This window comes from Aphelocoma coerulescens, chromosome 2, assembly GCF_041296385.1.
Source record: "Aphelocoma coerulescens isolate FSJ_1873_10779 chromosome 2, UR_Acoe_1.0, whole genome shotgun sequence".
Taxonomy (NCBI): Eukaryota; Metazoa; Chordata; class Aves; order Passeriformes; family Corvidae; genus Aphelocoma; species Aphelocoma coerulescens.
Window position 1 is genome coordinate 47,954,555 of NC_091015.1, and position 22,015 is coordinate 47,976,569.

Below are 22,015 nucleotides of genomic sequence, written 5' to 3' on the forward strand. Positions count from 1 at the left end.
TTTAAAATAGCAAGAAGAAAAAAAAAAATGTGAAAAATGAGAAACTGAGATACCATTTTACAGTGGATAGAAAAAACTGCAGTGCTTTGCAAACCCACAGTTCATACAATCCAGTGCTTAATATAAGTAGCAAAGGTCTTGCTCTCTTGTTTCCAAAAGGCTAAGAGTTTGTTTAAAAGTCCTTAGCTCAAGGGAGTGGAGGATGTCCCACTTCTCTGTGTTCCCTCCTTTCACCCTTACCTTAAGGTGCACCATTATCTTGCAGTAATGAAACCTGAAAACAATGGTAAAGAGTTAACATCAAGGACTTCAGCAAAACCACCGACAAAATACCCCACAATCCTGCTCTAAAGAGGTTTCTATAGAACATCTGAGTTAAGCATGGCAATTACAAAGAAGCTCAAGTGGTCTTTGCTTGAAATTGCAAATGTACCACATTGCATTATCACAAGAATTCGCATGCAAGAACAGTTTGCAGATGGTTTGCATTGGCATACTTTATGTAAACGCTCCAGGGAACAGATGGCATCATGGGTTCTTGTGGCAAATGTGAATTTATAGCGCTCAAAACATGCTAAATTCTTTTGCCTGTAGCTGAAAAGCAACAAAAATGAAGTGGAAACTCAGCCCTGTAAATCAGTTTGCCAGTGTCTTTGCCATTGTAGCTATGGATAACATTTAGTTTAGTCTTTATTGTGAAATTTGGGTTCTTTTATTTGCCATCTACTTGCAATTGGGTGTGAGTGCATGTGGCATATGTGTATGTTTATTTGAGTATGCATATGCAGCTTTTAAATTAATAGACTGATATTGTATAAAGAACAGGAAGTTGAGATCTCAACCATCATTTAATCCAAAGCTTTTGAATTTTTGATCCAAAATTGAATTTGGATAATTCTGATTTTCTGTTAACGCATAGATTGCTCTGGGTAGATAATCTGATTCTAAACAAATATTGGCAAATATTGTTAGAAGGGATAAAATAACAACATAGGTTAGAACTGTGATTTACTGACCTCTCAATCATTTTGCACATACTACATATGCAGTGGGATGAGCATCACGGCACATTAGTATGAAAAGTAACAGCTCTTTCTCATTTGGACAGAAGTTGGCATTTGAACGTCTTCTGTAAAGAGGAGGAGTTATTTAAGAAGCCAGACCTGGGAAGGGAGGGGGGAGGAATTGTGTAAACAAGCAAGTGATACGGTGAATTTGTTTGGAACTATTATATCGAACTTAGAATATAATTATTATTGCAGTATATTCCCTAATTATTTAGATGCTTGTAAAAATTGATTTTATGTAAACACAGCTTGTTCTAAAACAGCCAGGTCTTTGCAGTGAACATAAGTTGTTTAAAATTTATTGACCTGTCGTTCACATGTGTTACTTTACTAGCACTTAATGGTCTGTTTAGATAGTCTTGGTGTGTATGAACTCCCAGTGCGCTACTCCAAGCACCACACGTTGACAGGTAGCTGCCATGTAGATAAAATAAGGGGCCCTACTCCAAAGCATACAGGGACACACAATCATTAGTTATTTTCTAATCTAAAGCAGGGATTTCCTTGGCAGCCAGAGGAAAAGAATCGTTCTGATTTTGCATTATCTCTGCGGCTGAGCTCGGCCCTAAGTCCTGAACCAATATCCAGGAAGGCCAAAAACAAACAAGCCAGAAACCCAGCCTTGCACCAAATGGAGTTGATTTAAGGAGCCTGAGCTTTGAGGGTTTCTTTTTGAATGGGTCATGTAGACAGTGGCTGAGATTAGAAACTTACTTTGGCCTTCAGACTCTCAGGAAAGATTTAAGACTGATAATGGAAATGTAAATTACTTTTGTAGTAGATAGAGATCACCTTAAAAACCCACTTGTGAAAAAAACCTGCAGTGTTTTTTCATCCTGTGTATAAATAAAGCTGTCCGAAAACAAAAACTAAAACAACAAAAAGCACTACTTCTCATGGTACTTATTTTGCTCTGGCACAAACATGTTTTATGCCCTTTTTCTTAACTTCTAAGGATGCCATGTATTTTGTGAGTTGATACTGCTTTTTTTAATCGTTAGGGTTTCATGAAAAAAAGTTATGCTAATGATAGGCTCAGTCTAGCCCCCAAGTTACTGACCAAACTTTGCTACTCTGTTTCCACCTATATGAGCCTGAGTACTTTTAGAGACCTTCAGCTTTTCATGTTGTGATTGTGGATCAGCAGCATAGTTAGCTTAATTTGATGCAAGCAGGGTTGCATCCCTAAAATTCACTGCTGGAGTGGATCAGTCCTGCCTGACTCAGTCATTATCAGCATGTCTATGAACCATAAATACTTGGCACATAAAAAGATATTTATCTCTGCCTTAAATGTTCGGCTTGAAAATGCTGGCCCAAATTCATACTAATACTACATCATATTATCTGAAAGCCTACTCTCAGAATGTTTGTAGCCCTGAAAATTCAGCAACGAATTTTTAATAGGAAAACTAGTTTATGTCAGTGTTTAAATATTTCATAGAGTTCTTAAGTAAAGAATATATTATGTTACTATTTTCTTTCATAAATGCAATTGCAGAGTTGTTCTTCTGCCTTCGTGTCAGGCCAAATTCTGCTATATTTGACCAGCAGCAATTCGGAGTAACTATTATTTCTGGTGGATTTACATCTGTGTAGCTTTTTGTGACATCTACAGTATGGATAAAAAAAAATCAGTATCAGGTTTTGTTTGCTGTGGTAGTAAAGACGTTTGTTCATTCACTTTTCCAACTACACTGACTTCTCTATAGACTGAGCAATCCCAGTATCCCTAACTCTTAAAAGCAACAGAAACCCACAACTGTTAAATCCTTCACTCCAGTGGCATGCACTTGGCTTTGAAGGTATGAATTTAAAACATAAATAGTTATGGAAAATGCTTTATGTATAATTTTTTTTCTCTCATATAATCCTGTCTAGGCTCTTTTCCCCTAACACAGCACTGCAAATTTTACTAGCCATCCATTAAAATTAACAATTAGAACTTTAAACAAGTAGGCCATCCTCTCCCTGATATATTTGAACATAGTTTATCAGCAATGGAAATGTCATGTAGACCCAACAGATTATGTATTTTGAGATCAGAATTGAGTTCACAGAAATGCTTAAAAAATCCGTTCTGCTCAATAACTCCATCTTATTCCTCTGCAAAATATGTCAATTTTCTGCTTAAGTGTCATATTTCTTTCATAGTTTTTGCCCTAGGAGTAGCATGATTAGCTCAGGAGGGTGTTTAAGCCTAGATTGTCAACCTTCAGAACTGTCTGATTTTAAATGGTTCTATTTAGTGATAAAGCATTTCCCATCAGCCCTGTTCACTAAGAGGTGGCCTCATTTTAATGTGCTGAACATGAGCAAACCCTGTTGAAGATAAGGAAGCTGCAATAGCACTGTGCCTCTGACAGATTAAGGTCTAGAGATTTTGCTGTTAAAAGTCCCCTTTACAGAAAGCTACACAATCGTGTCTAGTTGTGCCAGCTTCTTCCTCTCTGACTAGCAGATGTGCACTGAATTTGGCTTTCCAGTGGTTCCTGCTTTTGGGTGAGATCGCTGAAAGGATTTCTGTCTCTTTGCCACAGTGCTCAGCTCTACACCAGTCCACTGTGTGGCCCTGTTGCCTGCCTTGTCCTTGGGGGTTACAGGGCAGGGACTGGCTGGCCTTGGCTCCTTGGCTGGGGGGTTGGCCTTTGTGACACCTGCTGAGGAGTGTATCCCTTCCCTCCTGGCATCTTGGCTAGGTGACCAACACCCTCATCCTGGAAGCAGTCCTGTCTCCATGTTGACAGTGGATATCTGGGATGGGTAAGGAGTGCATAGTGCCTGCTAGACACATGAAAGAATTGCCTTTTTGGCTAAAGTTCTTTTAGCTATGCAGGGAAAGGGTAATGATGGCTGTTATGACTAGCTAATAAACAAATTGGGACCAAACTAATGAGAAGGTGGAGTAGGTTCCTCCCAGAAGGGAATTTGTTGTTGGTGTGACAAGCTTGGGCATCTGGGTCGTCTCAACACCAAACTGTACACTTAGGGGAAGCATAGCAGTTGTTACTGACCAGGATGGCACTTTTTCTTCTCACTAATAAGAAACCAGTAAAAGCTTCATTGTACTAGTGAAATGTAAGTGACCAGCAAGCTCACCTCCATTTTCATGTGCCAGTGCCGGCATTAAGAAACATGTTGTGGCTTCAGTTAAACACCAAACAGGTGACCAGAATTCCCGTGTGATAAACTGTCCTCTTGGTGTGTTCAAGGGATATTTTCCTAATTTTTGACTCTTTAAGAATGTCTTCAAAAGAAACATTACATCACTCCTACCTATGCCAAGCCCATTTGGGAGATACATGCAGGAGAGGAAAAACATAAAGATCTCTTTTCCCTCTTTCATCAGATATATCTCCATAGCTCAAGAGGATGATGTCCCTGAAGGCACTGACTTACTGTATATATGCTAAAATGTTAGGCAGTACAAAACCCATAAAAATTCTGTGTTTTTTAGTAAGGGGATGTTATATAAGATATGTGAGTACCCAAGGTGGACAAGCAAGTGAGCCAACTGGAAGCTTCCAAAGTTTTTGGATGGTTCCTGAAGGTAGTTGATCAGATTTCTTGTGTGGGTCCAGTGAGAGTATAAAGATGTTGCATAAGTATTGCTAGCCAAGTGGAGGCAGCTCTTCCCCAAACCAGGCAGCTCCAGAGACAGCACAGAGCACTCATGGAAGGACTCCAGCCCTCTGCTAGCAATGATGCTTGAAAAGACAGTGCCTGTTGCAATTTCTGTTTTCAGGAACTTCTCATGGGCTTGAAGTCTCACAGCTACTCACATGGGCTCTTTCTTCACGAGAATGTGGTGAACTGTCCTGAGAGTCAGCAAAAGCCATAGGAAGCTCTTAGACTTGCTTAGTTCCTGCCCATATTGCTGGATAGAGTGAATTGCAGGCGTTCAAAGGCTATCAGAAAAACAAGCAGGGTCAGGGCATGGGCCAAGGTCATGTCCTGTGAGTTGTCCATACTGACAGGTAGCACGCAGGCCTCCTCTCCCCAGCAATTCCAGGCATGGATCGGGGGCAGCTGAGTTGTCTCCGTAGATATCCCTAAGCCAGTGCTGTAATGTAGTGGGAGATGCTTTGAATGCAAGCTGAACCTCAGGGCTGGAACTGAGCTCTGGCCCATTGTATTTATGAGTGTAGGTACAGTCAAAAGGAATTGCCATGCTTGTGCATACACCCTTAGTGCTAAAATGTTGCTTTAATACTGGTTCCCAAAATGTTCAGAGGGTCAGTTGTGATGCAGGCTAGTGGCTACATGTTGGCTAAGGCCAAGGCTGAACAGACAAGGCAGGTATACTTTGCCTTGCAGACATAGATATCCATGTATTTTCTTCTTGCTGTACAGCATGGAATACTGAGCAGAAAAAGAAAAATTTTTTTTTGTGTGTTTAACTGGCTATTGCCATATGGTCACTAATAGTGGAGAGCTAGGTCTGGTATCTTCACATAGGCTTTGAACATGCTTATGTTTGTGGCTACAGATCTGGAGGTGGGGGATGGGCAGGATGGACTTGCCACCTTTAATAATAATGTTTTCCTATGTATTCAGACATACTTATGTCTGTTGTTAGATTAGGTACTGCATCTGTTAGCTTTTTATTAAAAATTTTCTGGAAAATTGTATCTTCCCACACTGAAGGCCTTTTTTTATAAAGATATTCTTCTGGTTTCACTGGCAGGACCTTATTAGCAGCATTCAGAAACCCTCCCAACAGGAAAGTCTTGAGCCCTGAAGCTGTAGCTTTACTTATATAGTCATTCCCTGCTCCCTCTCCACCATTTGAAGGCCTGTAAGATCTTCCTCTCTATTGTTTTTAGGATTATGTTTGTTAAAGCTCGTAAACTAAGGGATAAATCAAAGGGATTTTGTGATCATAAAGATTTACAATCATCACTATATTACATACTTGAGTAGGGTTAAAATAACAACTCAATTTTAATTTAACGGGGGGATGGGAGGAGTATATAAAGAATATTAGTTTTTATGTAGTTTTCTAGTAAACAACGATGTATAAGATTGAACAGCTGGAACAACAGTTAGTAAGAAATACAAAGCTGGTCTCGAGTGTTTTCACAATACCTTTTCAGTACCTTTGTTGCCTCTTTTGCAGGTCCTGAACTCACTTTAGCATATCTGAATTACTCAGTGTTGCCAGCCACAAGTGTAAAATAAATCTTAATACTGACATACAAATTAAAAGGCTTAGTGATAATAATTTAGAGTACTTCTTCCTTATCCCTCAGTTCCCTAGCCTTTCAACATGCCAGTCTGGTCATGTTTATAGGCCTTGTTTCTGAGTCCTTAAAGCTGAAAACTTCTCAGATGAAAACTGAGTGGCTCGCTTGACTGGTGAAACTTAGATGAAGAGAATAAAAAGATTCTTTAAGTCTCACTAGGAATTTCATACATTTGGCAAATTTTTAAAGATTCTTCCCATAGTTTAATACCTTTTCTTTAAGAGTAAGGGGTATGATGTGGAATCTTACTAAAACCCCTTTTATTTAAAATCATCAGAGCATCCACTGTGATTCAGCTTTGCAACAGCCATCACAGATCCTCCTCTTTGCCGAATGGTTGCCCAGTGTAGCACACATCCCAAAAAACCTGTCTTCATACAGCCAACAGCTCTAATACGCAGAAGGTATTCAGCTACCAGAAATACCTTCTGTAATGAGGAAAGAACATGGGAGCTTGTACTTGGCATTGGTGTGCACCCTCCCTGTCACCGTGCTGTAAGTGGTCCATGCAGCCAAGAGTAATTATGAGAAATGTGTTGTTTTGTGAAGCACAGTGAAGGCTCTGTACAAGTCTGCAAGCAGCTGAACAGAAATCCAAGCACTGGGTGTGCGTAAGGTCATGCTGGGATGAGGAAGGTGTGCGTTCAAGGGTAATTTAAAAAAAAAAAATTAAATAAGCCTCCTTTGGATTCTAAAGTGTGATTTTAATTGAAAAGTATTAATGTTAAACCAGTCACCAGTGAGAGGCTTTATAAGGGTTCTTTTGGTCTTGTATAATGGAAGTGATACATGAAAAAAAGAAAATCAAAGAATAATGCGATTCTGTAAAAGACTGGCTATATATTGTAGAGGTGCTACAAGTATTCCCAGCCTGGGCTCTATGAGTGCAATGAGTGATGCACCCAAGTTCCAAGAGTTCATAAAAGCAGAGCATGGGACATTTGCATCCAGGTTTTGACAAACCAGCAGAAATCTTACATGTAGGTGCAGGTCCCAGTTCTGCACTTGTATTTCATGTTTGTTGAGTCGGTATCTAGAGCTTTGGAGAAAGTGAGGCACACTCTTGAGTATCTTAAAATAGTCTAAAATCACAGGTTGGCTCTGCATTTCTGTGAAGGACATCACAAAGTATTTTTGTTCTGGACTTCCTATGATCTTCTACTAAAGCTTTTAGCTTCTAGTGTCTAATATCCTAAAAAGGCCTATTAATCATTTAAAAAGCTCAGCTTTATCAGTTGACTTTCTGTGGTTCTTGTTGTCACTCTACTGTCTGTTTTCCTACTTGTAATCTTTTCTTCCTCCTTTAGTTGTGTATGTGTTTGAAGTTAGTTTTAAAGGAATAAAATTACACCCATTTATTAACATAGCAGCTGTCAAAGCATGATACTCTATTCTCCAGAAGTAACCACACAAAAAAAGGTTCATCCCCTGGTTTGCTATCTTGAAATTGCAGGGACTTGGGTTTTCTAAACCCTCTTCCTTTTTATGAGTAATGATTAAAAGGAAAAAAAAACTCTGCCAGGAGCATAAAACCTCTAAGTTATTGTCACACTGGTGTCACTCGCTAAAGCCGTGTAATAGGTTTGTCAGAGAGACCTGCAGAAGAAAGAATCATCTCTGTATCTTTCAGTGGGAACTCAAAATAGAAAAGCTGTGACTTAATTCCTTATGGTGTTTTCTTGGCATCAGCTGTATCTCCGCAGCTCTTATTCAGGCCGAAAGAAAGGGCTGTTTTGTTTTGTTGTGTTTTTGCAAGAGAGTAAAATAAAATATTAACTGTGTTTTTCTTTTTAATATTGGGAGCATAATAAGGTCTCTTAAGAAAAAGAAAGCCAACCAGTAAGCCTGGAATGTCTCTCATTTCTTTAACAGCTACATAGTGTGTGCAGCTGAGATCTGCCAGTTGGATCCTAGCAGGGGAGAAACCACTTTAGTTTGTTTGGTTTGTATATGGAATAACATTTTTCTTGCCTTGGAATACTTGTTTGTCATCACTCCTCTTTTGTGTTTATGTTCTGCTTGGAAATAGTCTCCATGCTGTATATGCATTTGCCAGGATGTGCACATAAACAATGTTCCATTATGGCCCGCTCTGCATACTCCTTATTTACACCATATACATTCAACAGTAAACACGGTGGGGAATGACAGCAAACTCTTCTAGGCCCCTTTTTTTCAGTTAGTCCAGACTTTCTGCCATATGCTTGCTGAGGTCCCACTTCTATTCATGTTTTTATTAGGTAGAAAAAAAGTGTCCAGACTTCACACAAAGCAGCTTTTGTGTTCTCTGTCAAAAAAAATCTTCTCCTATGAAATGTTGATAGAAGTACCCAGAGCCCTTGTGGGGGTGCAAAGTTTGAATAGGCCCGTGGTGAAAGCCCGGGAGGGGAGAGGAGGGGAGCTGGGGTACGATTTTTTGCTTCTTGTGTGCCGTGAACGAATATCACTTAACTTTCTTTTTCTCTAGTTTTCTATTTGGCAGCCACGGTCGTACCCCTCATCTTGGTGCTTGTTACAAAGGTGATGTTTTTAAAGTTTTAAACTCTTTCAGAGTTTTAGCTGGTAGGGATGAGAGAGGCAAAATACTGTTTAGTGTAGCATAAAATGGAAGTTTGACTTACAATATATGCTGTTTAGTAAAACTATAGAACCATGGAAAAAAAGTGTTACAGTGGCATAAATCACTTTTAGTGACTCTGCACTTGAAAACGGTCACATTAGATCTTTTTCTCATTGATTTTGTATTTGGTTAATGATTGCAGTTCTGAGATCATAAAGCTATATAAGATGTAAAAGATACGGGAAAATATCTTTAACCTCTACATTTAAACTATGTGTTTCTTTTGACATTGAAATACTGCAATGACCTGGTAATGTTTTCCAATGTTTTAATTTTTGCTGATGTACAAAAATATCACAGAAGAGCTGATTCGTAATTATTACACATGGTATTGCATAAATTTCTTCCTAATTAAAAAGCTTCTAAATTCTGAATAATCAATTTATGAAGACATGTGGTTTTGACAAATTATACATTTAATTTCTAAAGATTTATTAGAAATTTGACCTGCAGCTAGTTAATTATGGTTATAGTACTGATGCAGTAATACTGGAGATTGATATAATGATATGGTTGCAAATTTATTTTGATATCGCCTACCTTAGTAGGAGGACAGGGGAATACACCTATATTTTGCACCATCTTGTTTATGGTCTAGGGAGGCATTAGTTTAATGAAGAACACAAATATTTGATAGGTGTGTGTTGGCATTTATATGGAAAGGTACTTTCAACAGAACATAAGCATGTTGAACTTGGTCCTTCAGGTTTTACTGTTTTAGAGGCTACATTTCCAGTGGCGTCAGTGATAGTTTTAGGTGATTAATGATAACAAAATATGAACTTTTAAAAAAAACTCCATACCAAGAAATTAAATTTATTCTTCCTAATTAATTTTCAGTTCACAAAGTATTTCTGAACTACCTCTGTTTGTACTAATCTCCCACCCACTATATTGATATTTCTAGTTTTATGAAAGTCAGCAGCTAAGTAATTCAAGATGAGTTTTCAAGATATCATAAAAGAAGCCAAATTAAATAATAAATAGAATTTTAAATGATATCTATCCCACTGGATTTGCAAGTGATCTATGAGAACCATAGAAAGAAAATGCAGATGAACTTTCAGAGTGTGAAATGTTTAGAAAAGCAAGGCATATCTCAGACACATAGGTAGTCCTTTCAGTAACACACAAAGGTTACCTGTTTTTTTAAAGCAACTAAGAAAATAAGAAGCTTTAACAGGATTGTGGTTTCTTCTGACTGGTCTGAATGGGAACTGAGGAGCTGCTACTGAGCAGTGATTTTACTTCATGAAGAGATGTTGGTGGGTGGTGTGTGTTACAGGACCTGCTGTGTCCATGTATTAGAATGGTGGGTGGGGGAAGAGGAGCAGAAGATGAGCTGGTTCAAGACTTTTCTCCTCTGAACCTTCAGGTAAGAGCATCTCTGGGTCTTCCAGAGGAAAGGAAAGGTATAGTCTTACCCTGCTTGTCTAAACCAGGCAGCGTCACTGGTGCCTGCCTTTCCAAGCATTATTTAATGCCCATTCTACCAAAATTGAGTCCAATTTTGCCTGTAAAAAGAAAGAAAAGAGGAAATAGATAGATCTCGCTTACTGTGACCAGGAGACAATCATAAGTAAGTGTAGTATCACATCAGCCTGTTCTCTTATTTTCTCCTTTGGAAACTTAGTAGCTCCTTTTTCCTAACACTGTGCAGCTGTGGCTCACAGCAGTGAAGTGTGACCACACCCTGAGTGTGGATGTGTGCCCTTCCTGGTCCCCAGGGACCATCTCACCCTCTTACAAGGGAGAAGACTAATGTAGCTGAATTCTAACATTTTAGAAATAGAGAACTTTGGGAGTCTTTGTCTTAGATTTTGATTTTTTTAGATTCGAACTTTGTTATTTCTGATAACCAGAAGGACATGAATAATACTATGCTATTTGTATATAGTATTTGTGCTTACATTTGATGTGTATACACAGAAGTGTAATGCAGTTCTAAAAACAAAATAGGGAAATTGCTGTGATGAAATAAATAGAGATTCCAAAATTTATCAAATTACTTGATGCCAGTAATTAGAAAGGACTGTTAGAAGAAAAACGAAACTAGTATTATAAGATTTACAGGAGTTATTTCAGAGTTTACAGTAATCAACCTGCACAATTCTGAATGAAAGTAACACATTCTCTGATGGTGAAAACTTCTTTTTTAAGATTAATTGAGTACTGTCTATGCCAGCTGAGGACTCTTTAGTTCTTCAGTAATTATCTAGAGAGGAGTCAATGAGTGGGCAGGATTTGGGTGAGAAAGATCATTGGTACTTGATAAATACAGTCTGGATAGCGTCCCCACAGACTGTGCATGAACTATTTTATGAGAAATTTTGTGTTTTGCATATGTCAGAACACCTGAGGATATAAAATATCATTTAGACTGACGTGAACTCCCTGCCTTCTCTGTTCATTGTACCATCAGTATCCTGTGGTGAGTCAGATAGCTTTGTTTTTATCCTGGTAGCATTTGACTCATTTTTTTCCAAACCATTTCTGAAAACCTATGAAATTATTCTGTAGCAGGAGAAGGAAAAGGTCTCTTAAATCATTCCAGATATGTTAACTAGGGAAGGGTTAATCTGCCCTCAGGAGTTGCTATGTAACTGAGTCCTGCTGGGAGAGTCAGGGTTTCCAGCCAATGGGACTCACCCCTAAAATACAATGCATCTATCTTGTGTTTCTTACTTGTTGTCAGTTATTGGAGTTTTTCCTGAACTGGAATTACACTCCTGCTCCTTTCATACTCTCCCACTAAGTCTTAAATAATTGTATTCCACACCAAAGTCAGAAAATAACAGTACAATGGTGTGCTTTTATCCCTGAAAATGTTCTTTGGACAACTTTGAGTGTGTGTAGAAAGATCTCTCATGCACCAAATCTAGAAAACTTTTAAAAGATAAGATTTCCCAAAGAACTTTAGGGTATAACATGCTTTGGATTGCTTTTAGTCTTCCTGAAAGCCTTCTCCTACCTTTGTGTTCTCACCTGTGCACTCGGTCTTCAGCACATTTTCTTGTGCAGAAAGAGCAGAAAAATGTCTCAACCTTAAACTGTTCCTTTCTGCCTAAGGCATTTCAAGAAGCCAGTATTGATTTTCCTGCATCCTGATTAGACTCTCTCCTTAGCTATTCCTCTTCTCTAAGGCCACTCAAGGCTTGAGGGCTGAAGCATGAAGTCTTTAATTTCTCCTTTAGAAGAGCCAGGTGTGTTTTCTTAGCTCAAGCAAAGCCTCTGTGGTTGCGCCAATATATTTGTATGGAAGAGGTGGCACTTCTGAGGGTTTTTTTGTTAGTTTGGGTTTTTTTTCTTTTTTTCCTGGAGGAGATCCACCCACAGTCCCTTTGAAGGCTACTGATAAGATGAGGGAGAGACTAAACCTAGCCTGTAAAAACACTGCTTAGGAATCTCTGCTTTGGCTGTTGGGTTCTGATAGGAAGCAAGAGAGTGGAGTGGTATCTGTCAACATGTTGTTCAAGTCTCAGTAAGTTTTACACTTCACTTAGATCTTTGTGCCTCATTTTTTCCAGTGAGGTTCTGTCTGATAATTTGTGTTGGCAAAGCTCTTAGCCTTTCTTGCATGCTTGTGAAGTCCTACCTCCGAGTGACATAATGTTCCTGCATTGTTCAGCTAGCAGAATAGGCTTTAGTATCACTGGTGTGCGCTTCTGCTCTTAGTAAGCCTGTTTTAGAAAAGAAAAAAAAAAACAAACTAACAATTTTTAGACAAATTTAAGAATCCAGCAGGTGGACCTTTAACTTTTTTAAGGTTTTAATTAACATATGTGCACCAACTTGTCATTTAAGATCTGATCATAGATAAGAACTTGCTGTGCTTTTTAAGGAGAATTACAACACATTTCTCAGGATTGGGAATGTGCATATGCCTCATTCTTGTTACTAAAGCTTCTATAGATTGAGTCTTACTTTACCCATCCATCAATCTTGATAATTCTTTGAAAGAGCTTGGCCACAACCCTGTCTTCTGGTGCATCCTTTGGCATACTTCATGCCAAAGACAGAATGGATGGACGCAGTAAGGGTGAGATCTCAAAGCCATTTGGCAAAGGATAGAATATCCTTCCACACATTTTTCTTTTCATGTCTCCGTATGAAGTTAAGTCTGTTTTTCTAACAGTCTGATAACAATACATAGAAGATCAGTGTCCCACGAATGAGAAGCCTGTTCTTGATGATGCTTGCCCAAAACTGTGATTGGATTGAAAGAATTGGGTTTTTTACAGTGTGATGACAAGGTCTGTACAGAATTGCTCAGTCAGAAGAAGGCTTAAGATAGCCGAATGAAGAGTTTTTGGTCTAGTTTATGTGAAACCAATTAGATAGTTTTATAGATCTGTCAAGCCTGATATGCTGAAGGACCACCACAGGCTTAGAGACCACCTTGCATGTCCTCCACTACTAAAGGTCCCAAAAGGGCAAAAAATCCATGATACTGCACAAAGCCTGGGGCAGTATGCTGTTCACCACCGCAATATCTAACTCACGCCAGCTCTGTAAATTGTCTTTGATTAAAGTGTGTGTGTCAGTTGTCATTCCCTGAACATGGACTTAATATATGTGGACATTTAATCCCTTCTGTGGTCCAGTATGGAAGTCTTGCAGTCTAAGGGTATGGGAATTTGCAGATCTATTTAATCATGTGGGACTAGCTTAATGAAGCAGCTTGAGACCATGCAAATTTTTCTTTGTTGGCTTAAATTGCAGAAGGCAAGTAGAATTTGAGGAATGCACCAAAGAACAATTTGATAAGTATATTCTAGCAGAGTTTGAAAACCAGGAAACATCTTGTGAACATTTCAGACTGGGCGTCACTGATGGTGCCATTGCTTGTTCTGAATGTGAGGTCCAGCCCAGCCTGACTTTTCCTGAGATCTCATCTATGTTTGAATGTTACATTGGCATAACAATGTAGGGTGAGAAAGCAGTTGTTCCTTTTTGAAAGAGTGTTACCTGTCACAGCCCAGTCATGGACAGTTACTGTAGTATAAAAGGAATATACAGAATCCCTCACCTGCTCAACAGTAGTTAGACTATGATAACCTTTATGCTTGTTAAACTGACCCCCTTAGTGAAGTATACTTTTCAGGCTACATCAGTAAATTTACAGAGGTAACTCTTCCTCAGAGGACATGTGCCCTCAGTTAATTCACACATTATTGACAGCACATGTTCTACAAAAGAAACCAGACACCGATTTGCTAAATATATACCTCAGTTTCTGGGTAATTCTACCTCATTTACAGCAAAAATTTACTCAGGCTGTTCCCATACAGAAAGTACATCTGCATGACAGAAACAAAGGTGTGAAAGTACAGTGCATTAGGGCAACAGGCAGAGCAGAGGTGTTGGCATGATGACCATCATTACCAGCAGATTTCAGGTGATGTCACCACATTGTCATTGCTGTCATTACCCCTGCTAGGCAGGTAGCTATGCCAACACATTTTCCAGTCACCTGTTCATTCTAGTTTCTAAGATGCCCACAGATAGGATACTGGACTGTTCTTTCAGTGTTTGATATAGGTTTGGGAACTAGCTAAGTGGCTACTGGATTGTCATGAATACATGTCACGCTGCCAAGTGTGGATCTATTGCAGTTTACATTCATGGCATAATCCAGTACAGTCTGCATTGGGCTTCATGTGACCAGAGCTCTGCTCAAGTGTGTTTCAGCCATCTCAGGCCTCTGGGTTCCCTCTGTATGGGTTGTCCTTGTCAGCAGTGCAGGAGCACAAGCCTTAAATGTTGCTTAAGTCTGTCTTAAATTAAATAGGGCTTAGGTAAGGTTTGGTCTTTGTTAGGATATGTGTATGTATTGAGCTGGAGTTCCAGTTACTGCTTGGTAACTTTGGTCTTCTTCTGGAAGAAAGCCATCAAGGCTAACTTTTCAGGAAGAGTTTAAGCTGTCGTTAGTGAACCTGCAGAAGAAGTACAGTTGTCCCAATTTATATTCTGATTCTGGTTACAGTTCTGGTGGTAAGTTGCCTATGTTTGGAACTCCCATTTATTCTGCATGCTCTAGCATTACTTATTTATACATTCTGAGACACCAGGATATCAGAACATCAGGAAATACTATCCTTTTGTCAGGTAACTTTCTTTATTCTACCTCCTTAGAAAAAGGCAGAAACAAAGCAGTTACTTGAACAGCCTTTTTGAATCTCAGTTTTAATGGAGCTCTGCGCTCTTTCGCCTTCAGCCAACCATAAGCATATTCAGCATACAGAAGACTTTATGGTTAGAAGTAGTATTCTCTGCAGTTTAATATTCAACATTTCTACTTGCTCTTCTGCTCTTTCATACATCTTGATTCTACTTAGGTTTTATAGATCTCCCAACCTTCATTCTCCCTGGATTATATAATGCAATGTGTCAGTGCCATGCATGGCACTCCAGTTACCTCAGCATTTCCATTATAATTCTATGTTTTGAGGGATTTATAGGCTAGCAGTAAAAATCTCTTTCTTGGCTAAACCTTGAAACAGCAGTTTCTAGTCATTTAAAAAGAAAACAAAATGAAACAAACCTTTTTTTCCTCACTTCTGGTTTTTTCTGGCAGCCATTTAGCAGTGGTGTTTGCACTGCAGGATCCTCGTAAACAGCAAGTGTAGATTCAGTATGTAGCCAGTTTTTAATCTAATAATGTTTTTTTTTCTTTTTATATTCTTCAAAAATTCATGTCATCCCCTTTTCATGCATATGATGTCATTGCCTCTTTGCCAGCCTTTCAGGAGCCTGCAGCCATCAGCCTTTGGGGCCTTAAAAAGGTGCAGTTTGGTCTCTCTCCTTTATTTGCAACATGGATGAGTTTTACAGTGGGTTTTTTTTGTTTGGTTGATTGGGGGATTTTTTTGGGTTTGGTTTGGTTTGGGGTTTTTAAAAGTTATTCTTCTTTATCTCAGAGCCTAATGACTTACTATCTACTTCTGTGTCACAGAGCTACAAATTTATCAGCATCCAAAAAGACATTGGCTATATATGAATATCTAGAACATCAGGACTATTACCAAGAACAAATTTGGAAGGGATATTGAATCTCATGCTTTAATGCTTAAGTGATTTGCTGTTAGAGAATAGGCTATTAGAGGACCTGTGGGTGAGATACACTTCACCAATCACTAGGGATTCCTGTATTTTCCTTAGAAAGATCTAGTAGCAGTCACTCTTAGAAATGGATTGCTGAGCCAGATACACTTCCAGTTTTATCATGTAGGGCAGTTCTCTTCCCCTGGCTCCAGGCCAAAGGACTGTATGGATTCTAAGAAACATGGTTGTATGCTCAAGTTTATGGAGATGAATTATTTTTATAGCCTTTAAGTTAAGCAATCAGCTTTAAAGGCATCTTTACAAATACATATCCACTGATTAAAACAGACAAAAAGCCTTTATCAGTAAGTGATTCGCAGACTGGTTGCATGCCTGAGTTCTGGGTCTGGAGATGACTAACTCTGCTTTTCCCATCTAAAATAAAATACTGCTCTGCACTGAATTGTCTTTCGCCAGTTGCTGTTATATTTCAGGCCTGAAATAATTCTTCCTGTTAGTGCAAAGTCCTGTTTCAGTCATTGCAAGCTGTGCATAGTAGTGTGTAGCAGACTGAAGAAACCCCTTTTTACTTAATTTCACTGTATTTCATGTTTTTCCATGTCATTTGTGCCATTTCATGCCAATAACTTTACTGTTTTATTTTCTTCAGGGCAATTCTTGCTCACAATTGTTACCCATTTCCTAGGACTGCCTTAGAGTTTTAAATATTCAGCCACTCTCTTGTGACCTAGTGATTTTCTTCCCCATAATCTTTTGACATCATTCATGTGCTTGAGACATGAAGAAAACATCCTTCAACACTAAAAACTACATGTACTGAAGGGGGAATTCAGGTTTTCAGATTTTTCAGATTTGTATCACCAGTTGGGGGAGGGAAAAAAAACCTTGGGGAAAAAGAAACCTGCCAAGGCAGGCAAGTACTGTTTCATATTAACATCTATCGTCAATGAAGAGGTAAAAATCAAAGCCCCTGTGTGTGAGGCAGGGTTAGTGAACTGCCAGTGATTCTCCCAGCAACTGACACAAAGGAATCTGTGAGTATCAAAGCTGAGGCAGCAAGCTTAGTGTCAGCTCTTGCCTAGGGAGTAGAAGAAAACATCACTTTGTCTCTGCTTTCACTGCTTAAACACACACATCATTCACTAGTAACCATTTACTCTGCTGTCAAAACTGTTTCAAGAGAGTGCTACATTTGATTAATAGTAAAATGCAAGCAAAAGAAAAAAAAAAAGTCTGCTTCCCCTGAGGTACTTAGTTGGGGAGAATTTCTGCATGCACTTCTTAATTTTTCCATCCTATAAATATGCCTGTAATGTTCCAGAAGTACTCTGTTGCTTCTAGTAAAGTCATTTTTATTAGAGAGCCTGGTGCACTCATCCTAATTCTAGTTAATGCTCTCTCTCTCTCAGTGAAGCACATTATGGCATCCTCGGCCTCTTGTACTTACGAAAAAGTGACCAGCACAACCATGTGTGCAGTACATGATTCATAGTGCTGCTTTCTGAATTGTCCAGTGGGTAATTGCAGTACAAAAACCAGAGAAACAGATGTAGACCCTAAACCTTGGCTGTAAATTTTTGTTTTATGATTATGGGTTTCAAATGTGCTATGTCACACTGACAAATATACAGTAACACCAGAGGAAATAGATTTCTGACTTGAACTTGTGCTTTTTATTTCACTTATAGCTAAGAATATGTTTATTGTAAAGTTTCTGCTATCACAGTCTGAGAGAAAACAGATCAAAGCAGTGATGTGAAACCACAATTTCTTTGCATGGACAAAGTGGAAGATACTGAAGAGTTGTTGCCTCCTTGCACCTTTATGGATGCTGGGTAGGCATTTAAAATATGTGTCAATACTGAAAGTTTCATTACATTTGAATTAGACGACTATTAGTAAGCACAATAATTATGACTAGTCCTGATCTAAATTAGAAAATATATATCCCCCATTTTATGAATGTAGCTTTTCCTGATCCTCTGTTGAAGAAAAACAAGTATTGTGCTATTTCAAAGTGAAATAAGAGCTGCCTAGATTATTGTATTGTAGAAATAGTGTGTGAGCAAACCACTGGGCTATTTGAGGAATTTTTTAATTACATGTGCATTTAGTAATAAATATAAGCATTAGTGCAACTATTGCTTATAATAAAGCATGATGAGATACCTGGGTCATTTTGATACAGTGAGAAAAAGCAGTCTTTTTCCAATTTGTACACACTTAAGCGTCACTTCCCGACATTTACTTTCAGAAGTTGCCACTCTACATTTTGAGGTACAACCAACAGGTATTATTTTTGAATATGGTATTATAATGACTGCTAATGGGATAAACATAACTGTATTTCTGTTTGTCTGATTCTGTTTACTTTTAACTCACACAGGCAACATGTTTTTCTTGGCATAAGCTTAAACTGTTCCAAGAACCCTGGTCCCCACAAAAAGCTGTTTTCTCCCTAAATTGGAGACTGAAAAAAACATACTGTGTTTTGTGTCATCCTTTCCAGTTATTTCTGTGGTGATACATTACGTATTCCAAATTTCTCGTGCATCCTGTGTCGTCTGGTTAGAAAATAACTGTCTTTCAATTTAGCTTTGCTATTCCAAACAAAACTGTAGCAATGTAGCCAGCCAAGATTAAAAAAAAAAAAAAAAAAAAAGTTTAGCCACTTTTCCACTTGGCTATTTTAATGCAACAAACACTGTTTTGCTGTGCTGAAATAGTTTAAACAAGCCTTCCCTGAAGGATGGCTTTTTCAGTAAGTGTATGCTGTGCATAAATTTTGGATTAGAGAGTGTCAGGGGCTTCTTCAACTGCAGGAGTTCAGGCTGGGGGAAGACACCCCAAAGGGCTAAGAAAGTCCTTTAAAAGTCCTTTAAAAAGATGCTGTTCAACTCCAGCATTTGTAACTCTTCTGCCTGAAGGGAAGAGGGAAAGAGAGGCTGCCTGCTGCAGGGACAACTACAGCTCTCCCGTTGAGGGGGGAAGGAGGCTAAGAAAAGCTTTTGTTTTAATCTCTTCAAAAGGATTCGCTTCCAGATTGCAGCAGGTCTTTTTGCTGGCCGCTGGTTTTCAATGTGGGTATATCAGTTTCAGGGAACAAGTGCGTGTGCTGTGTGGGGGATTTGTTTTGTGGTTTGGTTTTTTTTTTTTTTAATTCTTGAATCTGTGTGAAAAGTTTTGTTAATACAATCTGCAGGCATTGTCAGAGAGCTTTCGGTTCATCAAAGGACTTTTTGTGGAGAGGGGACACCACATCCATTAAAGTGGCTGCGCAGGTCCCAGGGTGAGTCTCTCTCCAGCATTTCTTTACGGTCGCCAGTGGTGTGCCATGCCTGCTCAGTGTGCCCCTCTCTGCCTGAGTCCCATCTTGGGCTTTGCAAGAAATGGGCAATAATCAAGTGTTCCGTTTTCTAGTTACTGCACCCAAGCTTGCTTCGGAGCGGGGAAGCAAGGCTCCTGTGTGCCTTGCTCCTGGATGATGCTCACTGCTGGGGCTGAGGTGGCTTGGCTTATTCATTTAAAATGAAAGCATGCATGTGGTTATTGAGCTCTTGTCCTTTCCATTGGGGCGGAGGGAGTGTTTCCTGGATGTTGACTTTAATTTTTAAATTGTCCATAGGAATAAGGACTGGTGGAAGCCTCCATGGAGTCTTTCTTGGTGAGCAAGATTTTGGAGAAGGTAGTTACCTACCTAAAAAGCACCGAGCTCTCTGCTGGCTTCATGCCAGCGGTGGGCCCACACAGGGCTGGCTGTGGCATCGTGGCCACAGATTTGGGAAGGCTTTGACACCTACTCCGGCCATGAGGGAGGGCTGTCGGCAGTGTGGTTTAGCACAGACCTCAGTGGGTGGGAACAGCCCCTTGCCTTCAGAGTGGCTGTGAGGGCTTGGCCGGGGCCGCCTGCCCCAGGGCAGTCTCCCCGCTCAGCACCATGGCCTGGGTCCTGTTCCCCACGGATTAGCTCGTGGCATTTCTCTCCTCCCGGGGAGCTGGGGCTCATTAGCCCTCTGAAAGCTGATACAGCCCCTCCGGGGCCACACGAGCGGCCCCAGCCCCTCTCTGCTAATCAGAGACAGGCAGGACCCGGCGGCGGCGGGGCTGGGAGGGAGAAGAGGGGATGCGTGGCTGCTTCCTGCCCGGAGCTCAGTGGTGGGGACAGGCCCTCCCGGGCAGTGCCAAGTCTGACCCATCGGGGAAGCCAGGGAGCGCTGGGTGACTTAGGAACCAGGGTGAGGGGTGGATGGTGCGGAGAGATGGGGCCTCACCGCCCCCCCCCCCCCGCCCAGGAGGGACGGGCTCCTGCGATTTCCCGCTGGGAGCGGGGCTGGCACCGGCCATGGCCCCTGCGAATGTATTGAGCGAGGTCCCCGCGGGTGGCATTGAGCGGGGTCCCTGCTGGCGTGTGCCGGGGCAGCGCCAGGATGAGGCTGCTCCCAGCCCAGCCCGCCAGCCCAGCAGCTGGGGCGAAGCCCGTGTCCCTGGCTGTGGAACAGCGGCAGCGCCTGCGCCTCGCTCGTGGCCTCTCCGGGGAGGAAAGGAATGTGTGTGTGTGAGGGAGGGAGGGAGGGGGGCACAGAACTTTCAGCAAATTGAGCTGGAATTTTCAAAATCTCCGTTCCCTACAACCGCGGAAAACACTGCTGTTTTACTTCCCACCCCCTTCCCCTCCTCCTCGTTGTTGTGGTTCTTTTTTTTTTTTTTTTTTTTTTTTTCTGGTTTGTTTTTTGTTTTTTTTTTTAACTACTTTATTATTTTGGATCTTTTTGTAAGTTGCGCTCCCCGTCCGCACCCGCCCGCTCGGCGGCCGCGGGGCGACTCCGGCAGGGCTGGGGCTCGCCTTTGCCTGCCCGCCCGCCTGCCTGGCTTTTTTGCAGGGCTGCTGGGAGTTGTGAAGGCGTGTGAGAATCCTGGGAGCTGGTGATGTCAGACCGCTTGGGTCATTTGAAGGTTAGCAGCCTGGGAAGGGTTCACGGAAAGTTCACTCGCATATATTAGGCAATTCAATCTTTCATTCCCTGTGACACAAGTAGTAGGAAGTGAGCTGTTCAGAGGCAGAAGCATCTATTCACGGCCGAGGGGGATCCCGAGCCTCCACCGGAGCTGTTTTATCCCGGGGAGGTGGGCGATTGGCACGGCGTGGGACGCGGCACACACCCGGCAAGCGCCCTAGGAGCTGGACTGACTCTCAAGAAATTTTGGGGGGAAATTGATGGTAGCTAAAACTTGGAATGCTGCTCGCATCCCCCCATCTTGCTGGATTGGCTGGGCAGCCTGGAAAATGGTAAATGATCATTTGGATCAATTACAGGCTTTTAGCTGTGTTGTCTGTCATAATTCATGATTCTGGTCTGGGAAAAAGACCAACAGCCTACGTGCCAAAAAAGGGGCAGAGTTTGATGGAGTTGGGTGTACTTTTATGTGCCATTTTCCTCCACACCTAGAGGAAAGCACTTTTGCAGGCATTCTGTGCAGGGGGAATCATGTTTGACTGTATGGACGTTCTAGCAGTGAGCCCTGCTCAGATGCTGGATTTCTACACTGCGAGTCCGTCTTCCTGCATGCTCCAGGAGAAGGCTCTCAAAGCATGCTTCAGTGGATTGGCACAAACAGAGTGGCAACACCGGCACAGTGCTCAATGTAGGTCCCAACTGTTATTTTTCCACTTTAAAGCAATTACTATTATTATAATTATTATTGTTGTTGTTGTTACTTAATTTATTTATTTACTTGCATGTATTTAAAAAAGAAAGACTGGTAATTAAGCGCAGAGGTAATGAGGGGTGGGGTGAGTTTTTGTGCAAAATGTGGTTTGCAAGCTTTTTTTTTTCCTTTTGGCAAGAAAGGAAAAAGGAAAGAAGCACCGGACTTCTTTCTGTTTATCCCTTCTCATGTGGCATATTGATCCTAACAATAGTTGTGGATCCAAACAGAAACACATAAAGTCGTAATGTAGTACAGCATAAACTTGCAAAACTTCAACCAGTGAAGGACGATTTTTCATAACATCTCTC

At 40.6% G+C, this 22,015-nt stretch overlaps 1 protein-coding gene across 8 annotated transcripts in view; it reads left to right on the plus strand.

Annotated features, from left to right (window-relative positions):
* The window catches only part of RARB (retinoic acid receptor beta), a 329,805-nt gene that overhangs the window by 216,338 nt on the left and 91,452 nt on the right, over positions 1-22,015 (plus strand). The window contains exon 1 of one of the 8 annotated variants that reach the window (XM_069007319.1): positions 21,006-21,641. The exons of 6 other annotated variants lie outside the window; for them this stretch is intronic. In XM_069007319.1, the coding sequence (XP_068863420.1) occupies positions 21,485-21,641 (157 nt within the window). In that variant the 5' untranslated portion in view covers positions 21,006-21,484. Of the gene's footprint in view, positions 1-21,005; positions 21,642-22,015 lie in introns of those variants that run through there. One more of the 8 variants, XM_069007326.1, reaches the window with a different exon arrangement.